The following is a 15,486-nucleotide window of genomic DNA, read 5'->3' on the forward strand; positions in this document are numbered from 1 at the left end:
AGATGCCAGATAGACCCACCAGTGCAATAAAGAATGTTTTCTAAAGCGCAAGTCAGGGAAAAAATGACTCAAGGTGATGCGACATGCCATAATTCTATTTCAAATCCTCAAAGTTGCCCAAACTTACAACCCACAAATAATAATAGCCTCCATTAAGATGCGCAGATATCATTGTCTATTTAAAAAGCCTTTTTTCCATCGTAGAATCACAATTCGTTGCATTATCATTTTTGGTGAATAACTGATCATTAGAGCTTCCGTTTGACTGAAGTTGGTTGAAATGAACACTGCGATGATTCTAGTTGATTATTGAAGTGGGCTCCATAGATGGTATAACATACTGATGGGGCTTTCTTCCTGCTACTTTAATAATCACTGTTGCTAATGATATATCGCTCGAGGAGGAACGGTCTTTTCGAAGTTGCGTCTATCGTATTAGTGACAATCATTGCACGATGATTCTTGATTATTTACAGATTATGCTTTTAAATGGTTCGCTCGTAGTTGCGTCTTACATTTTCGTGACGATTTCTAGACGATGCGTAATTGTCTGCCAGGAGCTGCGTCTTACATCTGCATGACAATTTCCAGACGATGCGTAAGATGGTATGTGCGTAGTTGCGTCTTACATCTTCGTAACGATTTCCCGACAATGCATAAGATGGTCTGCGCGGAATTGCTTCTTACATTTTCATAACAATTTCCAGACGATGCATAAGATGGTCTACCCAGAGTTGCGTCTTACATCTTAATGAAAATTTCGCGACAATGCTTAAGATGGTCTGCGCGGAGCTGCGTTTTACATCTTCATGGCAGTTTCCAGACGATGCTTAAGGTGGTCTGCGCGGAGTTGCGTTTTACATCTTCATGGCAGTTTCCAGACGATGCTTAAGGTGGTCTGCGCGGAGTTGCGTCTTACATCTTCATGGCAATTTCCAGACCATGCGTAAGATGGTCTGCGCGGGTTGTTTCCCACATTTTCGTGATGACTTCCAGACGATGCATAAGATGGTCCGCGTGGAGTTAGGTCTTACATCTTCGTGACGTTTTGCAGACCATGCGTAAGATGGTCTGCGCGGGGTTGCGTCTTACATCTTCGTAACGATTTCCCGACAATGCATAAGATGGTCTGCGCGGAATTGCTTCTTACATTTTCATAACAATTTCCAGACGATGCTTAAGGTGGTCTGCGCGGAGTTGCGTCTTACATCTTCATGGCAATTTCCAGACCATGCGTAAGATGGTCTGCGCGGGTTGTTTCCCACATTTTCGTGATGACTTCCAGACGATGCATAAGATGGTCCGCGCGGAGTTACGTCTTACATCTTCGTGACGTTTTGCAGACCATGCGTAAGGTGGTCTGCGCGAGGTTGCGTCTTACATCTTCAGGACAATTTCCAGACGATGCGTAAGATGGTCTGCGCGGAGTTGCGTCTTCCATCGTCATAACAATTTTTGTCAATGCATAACATGGTCTGCGCGGGATTGCTTCTTACATTTTCGTGAGGATTTCTCGATGATGCGTAAGGAGATCTAGCGGTAGTTGCGAAAACTGTTTAAAAAATCTAAGACGCATGATACATAAGGTACAAGTCCCTCTCATTGGCCTGAAACGTAATAGAATCGAAAGTCAGTTAAACAAAAAAGCTTTGTCGTCATAGTCACTACTCGGCAAATAATGCTTATCGGAATCCTTGGATTCCAGAATGTAACAAGACCTGGAAAGCGTGAAACAAAAGAGAAAATAATTAGCAGAACGCGAAACAAAACCAAAGCACACAGAGTATATTTCATAAATAGTAACTATTTAATGAGATATACTAGTACTGTGTAGTACTACTACTATAGTACTGTGTACTAGGCCCTATGGCTTAGTGGCATTTGAAAAAAGGTGTTTTTTAATGCTCGGAAACAGAAGATAAATGTTTTAAGAACGGTTAGCTTTGACCCCTTGACAGGACCCCTTAAACGAAAGAAAGAGTTGTTACTAGAATTTGGAAAAGAAGCCCCAGCACCCAGAGCATATTTCACATCAACAGCCTGCCGTTGTGTAAAATATTTTCTGTGAGTCGGGCTCGTAGGGTGGGGTTTTATCCTGAATAACCAGGCTACATCATATATATTTTCATGTTTTTTTTATTAGTTTTTCAAATCAGAAGTATCTTTACAAAACATCACCCTGCAACATAAAACCGGTAAGTAAAAATCAACTCCTTATGTGTGCGGTGGTATGCAGTCTTGTAATACAAAGTAAATAAAAAAGTTATTTTCGAAGATCGTGACAAGACCGACAAACAACAAAAGACCGACGAGGCAAAAACAGAAAAAAAACATTTTCCCGGAAAATGGAAAAACGCGAAGAAAGAAAGGGAAAGGTTCCAACATCACAGCAAACAAAGATATAGTTTTAATTGTATATCTTCGTATTAACATCTAAATTACATAATAATTGCCAAATATTTATCCTAGAAGCCTGTCACATACGTAGAAAATACCTAGATTGTGTTCAATGTAGTGCATTCCACTGAAAAGGAGCCAGCCTCTTCTCTTGTCACGACCGATCTGCAAGAAACGCCTACTCGTCCTAGATTCCTTGAGGAATGGTCGAGCGAGGAAACGTTTCTGGACACGGGGAAAAAAAAGAGAGTCAAAACGTCGAAAATGTTGCCAAAACGTCGATGTGTCGGATGTCAGAGAAACTATCGGATGCAGAAAAGTATGGAGCCCAATAGATAAAATCTAAACTAAACTGCCTATATAGCAAAGCTCTAAGTTATACCATAGCGTTATGCCAACCCTGAAAAGAGCACCCAAAGCTAAGCCTTGAGGTCGATTTTAGAGAAAATGCGCCAAACAAAACCTAAAGAACAATTTTGGGAGCTCTTTTCCTACATGCTAATTGACCACACCCAGCCATGAACAGGTAGCGCTCCTGCTCAGGCGACTTACCTTCTCCCAAAACCTAGCTATACCCAAGTGAGACATCAAACAACACTTCAGAGAGGGGGCCTAAGGGGTGCTATTGTGGGGAGGGGTGGGGAAGGGGGAGGGGAGGGGTGGGGAAGGGGGAGGGGAGGGGAAGAGTAAAGGAGGAGGGGAGCTAAGCTGAGGGTAAGGAGTGGCTAACATACCTCCAAGAGAGTGAATCCTCCATCGTAGCGCCAGTAATGTAACAAGACTAACAAAATTTTAATGTTTCCAAAAAATTAAGTGACAGGCTTCATATCTAGAATCTTCCCATTCCCTTTACCAATCCCACAGGCACAGGATTTGAACTCTCTCTGGCCTTCCTAATGGCTAAGTTTTGGATACCAAACAGTTCTATCTTGGTTTAAACTAAATGATAATAACTATAGACACCAGTAATATAGTTATTATCATTTTGGAATTATAACTTCATAAATATACTGTATTATGATCATAGCTATAATGATTATGATAATATTACAGCTATTTGAATTTTAGTATATAAAAATACTAAAAGACAATCTATATAATCACATGAAGTTGTTTATATCGAACAGCTTTCTGCTTTAAGCTCGAGGCTATGATATATAACTCTCTCTAACTATATGGCAATGACATAATTAGAGAAATGGTACGAACTTTACCTATTCCCCGTTTAGCATTCCATTCGAGTAAGAATGCGTGCACCCTTTGCCTGACACTAGCTACAGTAAAAATAAAATCAGAGTTTCATAACAGCCTTAGCACATGATGATTTCAAAACCACTCACGCCAAACCTTCTGCCAATTACAAACAAATTAGTATCATAGCATCAAAATGAATTTAAAATTAATCTTTTTAGGGACCTGCTATTGCTGTCCTCTGAAAGAAAACTCACAGTTGACTTGGTAATGGTCTTGCAGCTTGTTTCAAGTGAATGCAAATAAATGTAGTTCATACTACATTCACACATTCATTTCATCATTGTCTTCAGAAAATCTCTTCTTCGTACTGTGCATCCAGACTTGTACTTCTATAAACATTAAGATAACATATAATCACAAAAAGGCGCATGTAAAGCAGCGGACCACATGACCGTTAGTTGGGGGCACGTCGTCCCCCCTCCCAAAAAAATTATTTACTGTCGAATCCGTTGTATCGCGACCCCGCATTTTCAAAACATCGATTTTTTTTTTGTCTTTTGGGCTTTTCTTTTCTGTTCCGCCAGTCAAACTATTCTAAGCCAATCAGACTCTTGTCTATCATCTCTCACCTAGTGAAGTTGCCTGGCTTTCTGTCGCGACACTGTCTTGTTTTCGTCCAGAGGATAGATTCGTCCAGGGAATTGCACAAAGCAAGACTCTGATTGGCTCAAAATGGTTTTAATGACGGAACAGAAAACCAAAACAAATCGTGTTTTGAAAACGCGGGTCGCGGTACAACGGATTCGACATTAAAGGAAAATAACCATTAGGACGTGGCTATAACAAGTTCCAAACTAAAATGTTTTTTTCCTAAATACACATTTTTCTAGCAATTTACCACAATCTGAGAGGAGAAAAAAATAACTCCGAGTGAAATCCTGTAAATCAACGGATAGAATTATGATCGAGATTGATTTATGCCAAAGAGTGCGGAGAATTTTTTGGTGTCAGTGCCAAACCATCATTTCCATCGGAAAGAAATATAAGGGTAAAGTAAAACCCTACATTTCACTCTAAAGTTAAGTTCCCTGTTCATTCCGAATTTCGGACCCCAGCTATGAGCTCACTCTTTATTACGAATTGCGGACCCCTGCTTTAGTTCACTCTTCATTCCGAGTTTGGGACCCCAGTTATGAGCTTACTCTTCATTCCGAATTTCGGACCCAAGGTATGAGCTCACTCTCCATTTCCGATTTCAGACCAAAGCTAAGAGCTAAGAGAAATTCGGAATCTCCTGTGAGATGCAACTTGGGGTCCGAAATACGGAATAACCTGTGAGATGCAAGCTGGGGTCTGAAATTCTGGATCTCCTCTGATCAAAAGCTGGGGTCCGAGACGTTGCTTTATTTCAAACCGAGCTTTTTTTGGGAGTACGTGGGTAATTAAGGTTTTAGGCGGCAAAAATTATAATGTCCGCAACTTTCACAGATATTCATCTATGAAATTTTTAATGAAACGACAAGTCCCTGTGAATCATTGTTTTTTGAAACCCCAAAATTCAGAAGAAACTGATGTTGTTTAAACGGGAAAAAATACCCTTTCAGACTGATTCATCTAAAATCAAGCGGAAAATTAGCTAAATGTCCGAGTGAAATATGGCTTATACTGGACGGAATTTGGTGTTTTGGAAAAACCCATTTTAGTTTGGAACGTATTCTACACCCCCAATATTTTCTCAATATTTCTTGCCCCTCACCCTCTTGAACATTTTGGATACATCTATGGGTCTTTGTCATTTCTATTGTTTCAGATACCCTTCTGACAGAGCTTTGTCACTGTTTCTATCAGTTAAATTAGGTATTCGTGTTACATCTACTTTTTTCGCCTTATTGTTTGTGTATGTTTCTCCTACGAACACGTTTTTCCTGCCGAGGGGTATATGGAAGGAGGGTAGCATTTATACTACTTTGCATCAAGTAAAAAATAGAAGTTTCCCGTCCGGATTTCTAGAAAAAAAGGACCAGGCGGGTTTTTTTTTAATTTTATTCTGTAATTTGAGTTTTTATGTCTTTATTAACATTGATCTATTCACTCACAATGGATCGGTAAGTATCGGAACGCAAATAAGGGCCATGTTATAAGTTCAGATCCTCACGATTATGCTTTCAATTTGTGGTTTAATTCAACTAATATTTCTCAAAATCTAAATTACAACTAACTCCGAGCTTCAACGAGGAACCAGCCCCTACGGGGGGTCCCAATCAAACATCAGGGGCCACAGGGAACCCAAGGAGGGCAATATACATATTACAACATCTCCCCCCTTTCAAAACTTCAATAAATGTTCAAAGAAAACCCAAAAAATGTTCTTAACATTGTTCAATAAGTCTTTGTGGCTTCTTCACTTCACGACCAGCTCTTGTTCTGATGGGTGAATGTGCTTCTGTTTCTCTCTGATCTTCCTGTACTTTCAATGGACTTGGCGGTTCATTGATCTGCGCTTTCCTAGCGACCACTTGAGGTTGAGGACTCATGTATGTGGGAGCCACTGGCATCTTCGGATTCATGGGTGTGTCCTTCGGGACAGAAATGATGTGCCTTCGGTTTCTTCGAAATACACGTCCTTTCTCATCTTCAACTACATATGACCTTGGCAGGACTTCTGCTTTACACCATTCTTTATCTTTGTTTACACGAACTCTAACTTTGTCCCCAACTTCCAAAGGGGGAAGGTCCCGGCTGTGTTGATCATAGCTCATCCGTGAACTTGCTTGTCGATGGGCTAATGCCTTTACCACTCTGTGAGGGTCTACTGGGTGAGGTACCAACAAACGTCGATGGGTAGGTAGTGTTGAACGTGTACGCCTACTCATGAGTAGTTGGGCAGGTGAGACACCTATGTCGTCAAAAGGTGTATTTCTGTACTTTAATAAACCTTCAAATGGGTCTTTATTCTCTGCTGCTGCTTTCTTAAAGATTCGCTTTGCAGTCTGGACAGCTCTTTCCGCAGCACCATTGGACTGGGGATACTCGGGTGAGCTGGTTACATGCTGGAATCCCCAAGCTTCTGCAAACTGCTTAAACTCATGGGTAGTACTGAAAATATTGCGGGTGTTACTATATTGTGGGCCATTGTCGCTGATCACTTTGGCTGGAATGCCAAATCTTGCAAAGATTTGCTTCAAGGTGTTGACAACACACATGGCAGTGGACTGCCGAAGTAGTTCAACTTCAAAATACTTCGAATAGAAATCAACCACAATCAAGTAGGAATGGCCAGCAAATTCAAAAAGGTCAGTTCCAACAACCTGCCATGGTAGACCTGGAAGGTCATGTGGATGTAGGGTTTCTCTCTGCTGTTGGTTGCGGAATGCATTACAAATCTGACATGAACGTACTCGGTCCTTAATATGGGCAGTCATGGAGGGCCAAAAGACATAGTCTCTTGCCAAACTCAGACTCTTACTCTCACCCATGTGTGCTCCATGTATATCTTCAAGTACTTCAGCTCTCATGGATCTTGGTACTACAATTCTATCAGATTTGAACAGCAAACCATCTTCAACACTAAGCTCTTCCTTGTAATTCCAGTATTCTCTTGCCAGTTCGTCAACCTGATCCTTGTCTTCTGGCCAACCCTCTAGGACATATTCCATTACTACTCTTGAGGTTTCATCGTTACTTGATGCATCTCTGAATTTCTTTAATGTGGAATTCTCAATTCCCAGATTTTCAATCAGATTGATTCCAATCACATCCTCTGGTTCACTTACTGGCGTAGTGTCAGTGAGTGGGGCTCTACTCAAACAATCAGAGATGATTTGTTTCTTGCCTGGGACATATCTCACATCCAAATCATACTTGGTTAGCTTCAGAAGCATTCTCTGCAATCGTGGTGGGCATTCATTTAGGGGCTTCCTAAAAATTGCCTCCAATGGTTTGTGATCAGTTTCTACAATCACTCGCCTGCCATATACATACGTGTGGAACTTGTCTGCTCCCCATAGTATAGCTAACAACTCTCTTTCAATGTTAGCATATCTCTGCTCACAAGACGACAAAGTCTTTGAACCAAAGGCAATCGGCTTACCCTCTTGGATGATGACTGCACCAAGGCCAGTGCTACTCGCATCTACATTCAGAATGGTCTGTTTGTGATTGTCAAAATAGGCCAACACTGGTGCATGGGTGATCACAGCTTTGAGCTTCTCGAATGCCTCTTGTTGAGGCTTCTCCCAGGTGAAAACTGCTACTTGCTGGGTCAGCTGGGAGATTGGGCCTTGCAGATCAGCTTTGTGTTCAATGAACTTGTCCAAGTAGTTGATTGTTCCTAAGAATCGCTGCACGCCATCTTTGTCTGATGGGGGTGGCATCTCACTAATTGCACGCACTTTCTCAGGATCTGGTTTCAAACCCTCGGATGTGAACACATGTCCGACATAGCTTACTTCTGGAACTCGAAGCTTGATCTTCTTTGGATTAAATTTCAGGCCCACCTCTCTGCTTCTTTCAAGTACTGCTATCATCTTCCTATCAACATCACTTATATCTTTTCCATGGATTAAAAAATCATCAACAATTATTTCAACTGCAACTCCAGCGAAGAGCCTGTCCATCTCTCGTTGGTATATCTCAGGAGCAGATGAAATTCCAAATGGCAGCCGTGTAAATCTATACCGTCCCCAAGGTGTGTTGAATGTCAGAAGTTTCGAGCTTTCCTCATCTACCTCCACCTGCCAGTATCCACTGCATGCATCCAGTGTGGTGAACATTGTAGCTCCAGAAAGGCGATTGGCAACTTGCTCAACAGTGACCATGGGGTAGTGTGGCCTCTTGAGGGCCTTATTCAGATCCCTGGGATCGATGCAGATACGGACACTGTCTTTAGATGGTGGGTTGGCTCTGTCCTTCTCTTTTCGTTTGTCAACAACCAACATTGAAGACACCCACGGTGTGTGCTTTTCTTCTTTAACGATAATCCCATCTTGTTCCATCTCTTGGAGTTTTTCTCTTGTCGGTTCAAGCAGGGATATGGGGATCTTCCTAGGGGGGTGGACTACTGCAGGCACTGATGGATCTATCTCTAGGTGTACCTTGTTTGGCAGTCTTCCCGGTTTGTTACTAAAACAATCTTGGTACTGGGATAGAACCGGATCTTCTACCAACAATTCTGCATTCGGCTTGTTGCCATTCCCTTGTGTGGTCTCCTCAGCCAGTCTTTCTGGTGTGTCTATCAGTCTGTTGTTCTCAGCCATGCTGACTGACGCTTTTAAAGATGATGAGGTAGGCATCGGCATCAAGTATCGTTTCGATGGCTCTGTGTTCAATCTCAGGAGGCTTCAGGCGAAATCCAAGATCTCGGCTGATACTATAAACGACCTCTTATTCGCTGACGATTGTGCCCTCAATGCTACCTCTCAAGCAGACCTGCAACACAGCGTAGATCTGTTTTCTAGTGCCTGTAAAAACTTCGGCCTCAAAATAAACACCAAAAAGACGGAGGCTATGCATCAGCCAGCGCCTGGAAAGCCCTACACTGAACCTAACATCATCATCAATGGTCAAAAACTCAATGCTGTTGACAAATTTACCTACCTTGGCAGTACTCTCTCCAGAAACGTTGTCCTCGATGACGAAGTTACCAACAGACTCGCCATAGCAAGCGCCGCATTTGGAAGGCTTCGTAAGAACGTTTGGAAAAGGAGAGGGATAAGAACAGATACAAAGATCAAAGTGTATCGTGCCGTTGTGCTGCCTACGCTACTTTACGGGTCTGAAACCTGGACTATCTACAAGCGCCATGCGATGAAGCTAAACCATTTCCACACTACCTGTCTGAGGAAAATTCTCAATGTTCGCTGGCAAGAAAAGATCCCGGATACTGAGGTCCTTGCACGTGCAGGTCTGCCCAGCATTCACACCATCCTGAAACAGTCTCAGCTCCGCTGGGCGGGGCACGTAGCTCGTATGCCTGATGAACGGCTTCCTAAGAAACTTCTGTTTGGTGAGCTTCAGCACGGAAAACGCTGCAAAGGTGGCCAGAAGAAGAGATTTAAAGACACCCTAAAACTCTCGCTGAAAGCATTCAACATCGATCACACCTCGTGGGAGCTTCTGGCACAAAACCGTCAAGGTTGGCGCCGTGTCATTCGCAACGGTGCTGAGGCATGCGAGGCAAATTGGACAGCTGCCGCAGAGGAGCGTAGAGCCGCCAGAAAGTCTCAAGATCCCAAAGCTGCAACAATACCATGCCCTCAGTGCCCCAGGCTTTTCCGTGCACAGATTGGCCTTATTAGCCATCTGCGCACCCACAAGCGTCCTTAGTCCCGCTCAGGATGACGGTGAAAATGTAAAATTTGAACACGATGGTCCTCGTCGTAGCGACGGACAAACAACACATCAGGTCAAGATTCATAAACTTGAGCACCTCTAAGTCTAGGCAGGCTTCACAACTCAACAGGGGTGTAAACTCTCCATGCACAACAAGGTACAGCAGATCTATTTTTCGGTTCTTGTACTGGGTTGGAAGGCGAACACATCCAACAGGATGAATTGCCTTGTCTGCGAGCCATCCTTTAAGAGGCTGATGAATCTTTCGTAGCGGTTGTGTAGTGATGGCCTTATATACATGATATGGCATCACATTGGCCTCTGCACCTGTATCAGCTTTGACTTTTACCTCTTTTTGTGCAATCCTAAGGGTAATCACGCTCTTCTTTGTGCTATTGGGGCTGGACACAGTCCCAAGTTCTACTGATCCAAAGTATAAGTGTGGATCACCCCCACGATCACCTTGGCCCATACTCTCAAACTGGTTTTCTTGCTCTACTGTGCTGACCGGTGTTTCTTTCTTACCCTTAAGAGGACACAACTTTGCAAAGTGTCCCTCTTGTTGGCAATTTCTACATTTCTTTCTTAAGGCAGGACAAATACTTGGTTTTGTGAAACGGTGCTGAAAACCACAAAACTTACAGGTAGGATTAGGTGCTCTCTCCTTTCCTTGAACTGGGTGTACACTCAATGGCTGCTGTGAACCAGTTGGTGAAGCAAACTTGAATTTCTGCAACTCAGCAGCTTCATAGGTTCTACAGTAATCATGGGCACTTTGGAGTGTCAAATCTGGCTTTTTTAACAACTCCCCTCTCAACTCATTCGAGAGCACCCCTCCCACAATACGATCTCTGATCAGTGAATCTCTGAGGGTCCCAAACTCACATGTCAACGATAAGCGTTTCAGCTCACTCACGAAATTGTCCATCCTCTCACCTTCTTTCTGGTTTCTTTGATTAAACACAAGGCGCTCATAGATGACGTTTCTTGCTCCCTGACAGTGTTCCTTGAACTTTCTACACACATCTTCATAAGATTCATTGCTTTCTCCTTCGTTGAAAACAAAATGACTATATTCTTCAATTGCATCTGCTCCAGCACAATTGAGTAGCAAGTTCACCTTCAACTTGTCAGGTTTCTCATCCTTTCCTTTCGCCACTAGGTAAATTTCGAACTGCATAATAAATTTCCTCCAATTTTCTGAGGCTTGGGCATCCAGCACCAGTGGACCAGGAGTCCTGTGCGACTCTACTTCTGCCATAATTTCAATTCTTTTCTCGATATTCTTTACCTTGATTCTCGTTAAACTTTTACTTGACTTCTGACACCATGTTATAAGTTCAGATCCTCACGATTATGCTTTCAATTTGTGGTTTAATTCAACTAATATTTCTCAAAATCTAAATTACAACTAACTCCGAGCTTCAACGAGGAACCAGCCCCTACGGGGGGTCCCAATCAAACATCAGGGGCCACAGGGAACCCAAGGAGGGCAATATACATATTACAACAGGCCAAATTTCTTCTTTGTCGAATACGAAGCCATTGTTTTATTCACTGACGGATATGAAGCGAATGGCGAATGTCGATAAAATGTGGGAATGAGAGGCTTAAAGCATATTAGTTAAAAAAAAAATAAAAGCGAAGCTTCTTGTACTCAGGGCTAGAGAGCGCAAATATATTTGGTAGACTATCCTTAACCAGACCCGTACCCAGAAATTTTCTTGGAGGGGGGGGGGCGGGTGCGAAATCCGAAAAAGTGGACAAATTTTTCCGGGGGGGGGGGGGAAGAAGTGAGGGAGTTTTTTTTTATAAGAATCTGGCCATCACATTTTTTTATGCCTTTGCAGTATTTCACGGGACGTGCCTTTTTATCCAATTCGCTCGTGCTTTAAAGCTTTGTCTACAAATAGTGAGCACGTCTATTGAGAACCAAAAGTGGACTTTCAGTCGATGTGTGTGTGTGTGGGGGGGGGGGGGTGGGGGGGTTGCAGGTTCGCACCCCTGCACCCCCCCCCTGGGTACGGGCCTGTTAATTATAAAAGTCAACATTTTTTACCTTCGCCATGTTTTCGTTGTTTCACTTGATACAATTCAATCAAGGTCACCCAACGACCATTTTCGGTCAAAGCAAGGGCACCCAACGACCATTTTTGGTCAAAGCAAGGGCACCCAACGACCATTTTCGGTCAAAGCAAGGTCACCCAACGACCATTTTCGGTCAAAGCAAGGGCACCCAACGACCATTTTCGGTCAAAGCAAGGGCACCCAACGACCATTTTCGGTCAAAGCAAGGTCACCCAACGACCATTTTAGGTCAAAGCAAGGTCACCCAACGACCATTTTCGGTCAAAGCAAGGTCACCCAACGACCATTTTAGGTCAAAGCAAGGTCACCCAACGACCATTTTCGGTCAAAGCAAGGTCACCCAACGACCATTTTCGGTCAAAGCAAGGTCACCCAACGACCATTTTTGGTCAAAGCAAGGTCACACAACGACCATTTTCGGTCAAAGCAAGGTCACCCAACAACCATTTTCGGTCAAAGCAAGGTCACCTACGGATTTCGGGGCCTAGAAATTCCGGCCTAGAAATTTCTACTTTTTTTGGACTTTGTATTTCTAGATCACCTTTCTAGATCACCTTTCACCATGTTTCTCGGGAAGAGAGCTGGATCAACTATGTTTTTTGGAGTTGCTTTTGTTACAACCATCACCATTTTCGGGAGATTTTTACGTCCGACATGCTTTAAAAAAAGGAACCCTAGTATTTTCGGGAGCGAGTATACAAGGGACATAACCTAGAAATTTTGCTTAAGTATCTTAGAATCGCTGGGAGTTTCGGATGCCACGAGATGAGTAACTAGATTTTTCTGATGGCTGTTATTTCGCCTAGCAAATCCGAACAGATAAAAAATATATAGGAAAGCTCTATATTGTATAAAAATGACTGCAAACGAATAAAAACGGTATCTTAACTCATTTTAGGCCGGTTGTGAAATTTTCGTCGTTGGGTGGCCTTGATATAAGAAAACTGATTTAAAAAACGTTTTAAACATAAGATCAATGCTTAGCCACAGTTCCTAACAAAACTATGAAATATTGTCTCTAAAAAAATAAACAATTTAACAAAGCTTTGAAGCATGTATGGTCACTCTACGGATCATGTGAAATAAATTACCCTAAGTTCTAATTAAATAATATGATTTAATAAAATTATAAGTAAAGGCACATTTCACAGCTAAAAATTGAATTGAAGAATTCTTACCTTTTCTTACTCTTGAAGAAACTCTTTGCTTTAGCAGCCTAGCACCCAAACTTGTTTCTGAGTTAGAAAATGTAACCAAAGTTTGGGTTCGATACTGTTTATTGGAAATACTTAACTGGTGACTATGAAGAATTCGAAACAAAAAATGCACATTTTCTTACCTAAAACCTCAGGCATTCTGTATAATCTTAGGCACACTGTATGATGCAGTTTATTCGTTTGTATTTTTAGGTAAAAGAAAGAAACTGGGGCACAAAAAGTTACGGAGACTTCGTGTAATCAAAATGAGGCCCAACGTGCGAGACGAAAAAGGAAATGGCGCCAGAATAGCCCCGTGCCGTGTTTTAGCCAATCATAGGCAAACTCGCAATACAAACACCGGATTCCGACGTGCAGCACGAATGCCAATTCTCCAATCATAAAGCCATACGTCATACTTGCAAAACGCACGCACGAAAACAAGGGTAAGCGTATTACCCACAGAAGGTTCTTAGGTTCCCTGTGGTAAATGCTGCTGCTCGCCCCATCTGAAAGAAACTGCAGCTCCCATACCCTCCCCGCAAAAATGGCTTTCCTTACCTTGCCCTACACAATGATGAATTTATTACTTTTGCTTTTTGTGCTTTCATATTTCATAATCGCCAAATACGTGCTTGGGCTTCCTGTGGAATGGTCGCCTGTTAAAAGCTGCATACAAAACATGATTGACACGATGTAAGTCTTTCCAGGTATATTCCCTGGTTAATCTTGATGTGGAACTAAAGTATGTCGGCGACAACCTCTCGCCAGCACAGGGAATGGACACCTTTCTGCACCGCCGTCTTTCATAGATCTCAAACATTTAGCTTCGGTCGAAGTAAAGAGCTGAAGAGCTTAGACCAAGTTTTTCAGTTATTGCAAATAAGAAAGTTAATAAAAGTAGGAAGTATCTTTTATCCCGATTCACAAATTAGAAAATGGATCTGTTGAGTTATTGAGCCACTCAGCTATTACTTTTGCAATTGCGATGTATGGTAGACAAGTTAACAATGAGCTTTGTTTACTATGAGCTTTACTATGAGTTCGTATAGGACATGTGCTTATGGTTAAAAAAAAAGAATATTTCTGCATTTTGTTCAAAGTCCTCTTTGAACAGAGCATTCCAAATTAACTTTAGAGCATTTAAAGGATCTAATAATTAGGAAAAATTATCCGTGGTGCAATTAACATTTTGCCCTCTCCCTCTCCACCAGTAAAAAGGGTCCACTTTTTTGGTTTTGCACCCAACTCTATTAAAAATATCCTTATTTGGGGCATGTCCAGTGCTATGATTACTTTTGTGTCTATAAATAGGTTGGAGCAAAGATTCTTTTTTGCAACAGATGATTGGTTTGTAGCAGAAAATTTACTCAATGTAAGTTTATCATTTTTTGAGACTAGCAGGATTTATGAGGTTATACCAGAAAAAAAAGACTGTTAATTATATCGAAACTTGAATGTAATATTTGATATATATGTAGCATAATGTCATGGCTAGCCTGCTAGCCGGCTCTCATTGGGTTATTCGGAAATGTTTTGTTTTCGAATCTTGGTAGCCTCGTCCCTTCTCGGCTTCTCGGCGGGCCTATCACGCTCTACATGGCTATGACGTCACTGGCCCTTTCTGCTCTCGCCAGTCAGTATGAAGCGTCCGCCATATTGGAAAGCGTGAGTCTGCGCGCAAAGCATCATGGAGCTGACAGCAAGGGAGTAGCCTGGGGACGAGGCTGGAATCTTGGGATCTTGTTGTGTTCGAAGGCTACCATAATTGGCGGAATTTGACATTGTGTCACTGAAGCTGAACAAGCCAAATCCTGACACGGTGACAAATATCAGTAAGATCAGAACTCCAATTGCGGAAAGCCACAACAACGAACGTGTCCTTAAGCAAGCTATACAAGAATAAAAAGGCCATTATACAACCCTAAAGCCTGAACAAAAAGCTTCATTGCTTAGCTCGAAGCACAAGATATTGATAGTGTAAAAGTTGATAAGTGATATCTCAAGAAAAACTAGATAGATGGTTAAATCATAAAAACATTAAATTTCGCGTTAAAGAATTTATTACATTTTGTAACAAAGCAACAATAATATCTAGACGCTGCACCAGCGTTAACTCGGGCTACAAAAGGAATCACCGCAGTCTGCATTTTGTACCTGCTGGTGAGCTGTTTTCTCGGGGGCTCGTACACAAGCAATGCTGGCTTGTTCTGGCGCAGTATACACGGGGCTTTACGCCGTAACACGGTGCTAGACATACTGAACTGTATGGGATTTAGCA

At 42.2% G+C, this 15,486-nt stretch overlaps 1 protein-coding gene and 1 long non-coding RNA gene across 2 annotated transcripts; both read right to left on the reverse strand.

The window, feature by feature from the left end:
* Nucleotides 1–1,169: 1,169 nt before the first annotated feature.
* Nucleotides 1,170–13,494, reverse strand: LOC116614162. The gene is made up of 3 exons (XR_004294397.2): nucleotides 13,349–13,494; nucleotides 13,188–13,244; nucleotides 1,170–1,607 (listed from the first exon to the last, which is right to left on the reverse strand). It is a non-coding gene; the product is annotated as an uncharacterized LOC116614162 (long non-coding RNA).
* Nucleotides 5,752–11,438, reverse strand: LOC125561910 (uncharacterized protein K02A2.6-like). Its single transcript, XM_048726713.1, has 2 exons — nucleotides 9,990–11,438; nucleotides 5,752–8,823 (listed from the first exon to the last, which is right to left on the reverse strand). Exons 1-2 carry the CDS (start codon nucleotides 11,180–11,182, stop codon nucleotides 5,961–5,963), a joined length of 4,056 nt encoding a protein of 1,351 aa, XP_048582670.1. The 5' UTR covers nucleotides 11,183–11,438; the 3' UTR covers nucleotides 5,752–5,960.
* Nucleotides 13,495–15,486: the final 1,992 nt, after the last annotated feature.

Source organism: Nematostella vectensis, chromosome 4, assembly GCF_932526225.1.
Source record: "Nematostella vectensis chromosome 4, jaNemVect1.1, whole genome shotgun sequence".
Taxonomy (NCBI): Eukaryota; Metazoa; Cnidaria; class Anthozoa; order Actiniaria; family Edwardsiidae; genus Nematostella; species Nematostella vectensis.